Raw genomic sequence first — 4,278 nt, 5'->3', positions numbered from 1 at the left:
CGTCCTAGCTTCAATGCTGTTTTGAAAGTAAAAAAAAACACCAAAAAACTATTATTGTGTTTTTTGTTTAATGAATTGCACTGAAAATTAACGCAGGCAAATTAAAACCAATTCCAATCCCAACTAACCAACTGGAAGTTCAGCAAAGCTCAGAAAAATCCAGCATCGCCATCACCAAATCAAAGTTACCATTAGGATCAAATCCATCAGCAGACTCACAGTCACACAGACTGAAGCCAACAAGTGATCAAATAACCAGGCGAACGCAAGCAAGATTCAGATTGGGAAGTAATGTGGCATAGGACCAATTTTTATAGACTGCAACTTGTCCCCCAGCACCTCGAGGCAATGGTGAGGTCCCTTGAACATGCCTTAGACTGAACTTTGCACAGTTAAACTTTATTCCACTCTCATCCCAAATGGCCTAGATCCCTCCGGTCCCCATTTCTTACAGATTGGTTTTGCATCCACACACTTTTACAACCCCGGATGATGCAATGTGAGTTAAGGCAGCATTTGCTACACTGGATGCACACACACTGCCCCTTTAGCATATACGACCATTTATTCACTTAAAAATGTTATAGAAAAATCCATAGTGAGAAGGCAGCTGTCCCCAGCCTAACAAAATACAACAGGAAAAATAAAAGGGGCTTAGAAAAAAAGCATTTTTTTTAGCTTGTTTGGTCTTTAAAGCATCAGGATGAGGATGGTGGTTGGGAGGACAAACATTAAAACAACATCATCTATCAGTGTCTGGGCTTTCAATTGGGTTAGGCTAGCACAGCCTGGGTTGCCTTGGTCTTTCCCTGCCCTTGGATGAGCCTTGGGACAGCAAACGGATCTGCATTTGTTGGAGAGGCGATAGCACCAGAGGAACCCACCTTCTCCAGTGCTTACCTGTGTGGCTGCTAACCCAGCTCCCCCGCCATTGTGGGGGCATCTCCATGGGAAGTTTCCAAGCAGAGGCTGGGCAGGCGTGGGTCTGGGATGTGGGGAACAGCACCTCCTGCATCTGAGCAGGGGGCTGAACTTGGTGGCCCCTGAGGTCCCGTCTAGTCCTACGGTCCTAAGTCCTAGGATCAGGGGATCGTGGGTCTTGTATCCCAGTGAAATGGCCCAGTCTGGCCTGAGCTCTGAAAACATGCTTGGCATAGCCCCAAGTCCCTCCCTTTTGTGGCAGTTATTAAACCCTTTTGCAACTAGGTGGTCTCCAATGGTTTGAAACACAGGAGCAAAAAGGATGATTTTGGCTGCAGTATTGGCCTTCTCTCCCTGTCGTGTACACTCACAGGTGCACACCTTCATAGAGAAACAGCTGGAGGATGACTTGCATCCCTTTCTCTTCCATACCTTCGCATCCATTCTCGGCAGGCTCAGCGACTGAATCACACCTGCTTTATTCCTCCTGCACTCATCTTTTCCTTCTCTCAGCATTTCTTAAAGCATTTTTGAGCTGCAAAGCATCAGGGCATGAAGAATGCCTTTGTTTCCCCGGGTCAGATAAAGCTCCTTTCCTGGTTTCAGCCCATCTTGAAGACCAAGCTTATTGCAGGAGATGGTTTAAAGCTTGCAAAATATAGAAGGACGAGGCTGGCAAGTCACAAGGATGATTGCATCTTCTTTAGTAGCGTGCTCCCCACTAGGATATCCATAGGCTCCAGACTCTGACAGCGGTGGTGGGGTTTCATACAACCCCCTTTATTCTGCATGAACACATTGCTGCTCTCATGAAGGGGATGCACTCATGTACCAGCTCCCCAGGTTTCAGATACTAGCTCCTTCTCCTAGCCAAAGCCCTTCTGCCTGGGCTGGCAGCATGTTGTCAGGCACACACCAGCTCTGTCTTACTCTCTGAGGGTTTTTATACAGAATATCAGGGCCTGATCCTGTAAGAAGCTGATTTAATTTGCATCAAACCTTGTGACCCACAATCTGACAGACTGAGTTAGCTTAGCAGGTGCTTGGCACCTCTCCGTATTCAACCCAGGGGGAGTCCTTAATTCTCCGAGGTTGCATCCTTGCTGTTGATTATTTTTCTTTCTGCCACATCTCTTTGAGTGGGAACTGAGCATCTGTCTTGCAACCGCTAGAGTCCTGGGCTCTGACGGTACAGAGAAAGCTGAGAGCGGAGTACTTTATCTCACCCTCTTCTGCTCCTCACACTCTGGTGTCCACTGCGTACATTTGGGCAGTGGCTGTCCGAGAAGATGGATGGTACACGTTTGCCACAGTGGTGCCAGCTGGGGAGTACATCTTCCTCAGGGAGTGAGAAGAGTGAAACCTCCCAGAGCCAACATCTGTGTTGCACAAGGATAGAAAGAGGAGTCATAGAGAAGTGGGGCTGGGAGGGACCCCCCTTATCCAACCCCCTCCCTGATGCAGGATCAGCCCCATGCAAACCATCCCAGGCAAATCCATCATCTAAATCTGTGTAAGACTACCCACAACACAGGCCGAACACCCAAACCTGCCACAAGTAAAGCACGATTAAAGATTTTTTTTTTTTTTTTTGCAAAATTAAAAAATTTTTTTTTTTTTTTGCAAAAATCTTGTTGGTCTAATAAAAGACATCTTCTCTACGGCGAGTCCTGAGTGCAGGAGAACCACAGCAGCCAACCTCCTGCCTCTATAAAATGCTGTCAATACATACTCAAGAGGTCCTGGGTAGAGGCCACGACCCATGCTACAGAGAAAGGCAAAACCCTCCTGATCCATGCCAATCTGACCAGGGGGTAAAATTCCTTCCTGACCCCAAATGTGGCATCGGTTTGACCCTGAGCAGAGGGGCAAGACTCTCCAGCCAGGACCCTCCGGCTTTAAGTCCCAGCAGGAGCATTGGTGCAACCTAGTCAAAGTCCCCAGCCTTTGCTGTAGCCAACTCCCATTGGTTTTGGGAAGACTTAAAAAGACCCTGACACATGTAGCAGAAAAGGGTGGGGGTAACACTCTCTGTAATGTATCTACCAGGGAAATCCCCATCGTACAATACGGGCATAGTTACACCTAGATCACCCCCAACCTGTGACTCTCCACCGTCTTTTTGAATACCTCCCGTGATGGAGAGTCCAAAGCTCCCCTAAGTGTCTATTCTGCTGCCTCATTTCCATTTGCAACTTACCCACCAGACACAGGACCAGGACGCTTCCAATTAACAAGGCGTTGTAGGCCATCCTTGCTCCTCAGCTTCCAGCTGGGGACTGCAAAGCACGTTGCAAAGATAGGTCAAGCATTAATAAACACGGTGCCCATTGCACATCTGAAGACACTGAGTTGTGTTTCACCATCTCAGATGATGATGATGGAGAGAAGAGGTCTTTTTTTCATAGGCTGCAGCAGTAGTGACCTAGAGCTAGTCATGCCTGCTAGCTCTTCAGTGAATGAACCTCCTCGGTCCTGTTCGAAGCTGATCAGCAACCCTGACAGCCTCAGCAGAGATGGCAAGGATCTAGTGGTCACAAAGACCAAACTCACTCCAGACATGACCCTAAAGAAAATCCCACTGCTTTGGGCACCTGCAAATACTCCAGAGAGACCATTCTTCCTATCTTCCTTGCTTTTAAGTATTGCCCTGGGTTCTTACCTCTGAAGAGATACACGCAGCAGGTGAGCACGGCCCCAGACATGAAGCATCCCAGCGACCCAGCCATTCCAAGCCAGCAGGACCAGCCAGATTTATACTGGATACCAAGAAACACATTGTGCAAGACCAGAGAGGAGCGCTCCACATACACACCAATAGCGTACCACACCGAGCCAATAAGGCTTGGGATGCCTGCAGGACAGGAGAGAAGGTCCCCAAAGAGAACGGTTAAATAAGTCAAGTTTCCATGAGTTGCTCTCTACTGTCTCCTGATTCAATCATAGACAAGGAGGGTTGGACAGGACCCCAGGAGGTCACATCTAGTCCAACTCCCTGCTCCAAGCAGGACCAGCCCCAACTCCATCACCCCAGCCAAGGCTTGGTCAGCCAAGGCTTGGTCAAGTCGGGTCTTCAAAACCTCCAAGGATGGAGACTCCTCCACCTCTCCGGGGAGCCTGTCCCAGTGCTTCACCAGCCTCCCAGCAAGAAGGTTTTTCCTCATATCCAACCTCAACTTCCCTTGCTGCAGCTTGAGACCAATACATCCTTTGGTGTCCACTGGCTTCATCTGGAGGGTGCCCCAAAATTATTCAAGGGCAAAACTCATATGTGAGGACTTTGCTTTCTCATCTATGCTATACCCACATCGACTGGTGGGAATTTTTAAAATTTCAGTGTAAAAAGAGGGAATACAC

At 48.3% G+C, this 4,278-nt stretch overlaps 1 protein-coding gene across 1 annotated transcript in view; it reads right to left on the bottom strand.

Moving 5' to 3' along the window:
- Positions 1-325: 325 nt before the first annotated feature.
- Positions 326-4,278, bottom strand: part of CLDN16 (claudin 16) — a 14,108-nt gene continuing 10,155 nt past the window's right edge. Inside the window, 2 exon segments of the mRNA XM_019503061.1 lie at positions 326-2,300; positions 3,584-3,775. Coding sequence (XP_019358606.1) covers positions 2,161-2,300; positions 3,584-3,775 — 332 coding nt within the window. The 3' untranslated portion in view covers positions 326-2,160.

Source organism: Gavialis gangeticus, unplaced genomic scaffold (assembly GCF_001723915.1).
Source record: "Gavialis gangeticus isolate Ggan-Ray unplaced genomic scaffold, GavGan_comp1, whole genome shotgun sequence".
Lineage (NCBI taxonomy): Eukaryota > Metazoa > Chordata > Crocodylia > Gavialidae > Gavialis > Gavialis gangeticus.
The sequence above is the reverse complement of the archived record's forward strand: the minus strand, read 5'-3'. Positions and strand labels throughout refer to the sequence as shown.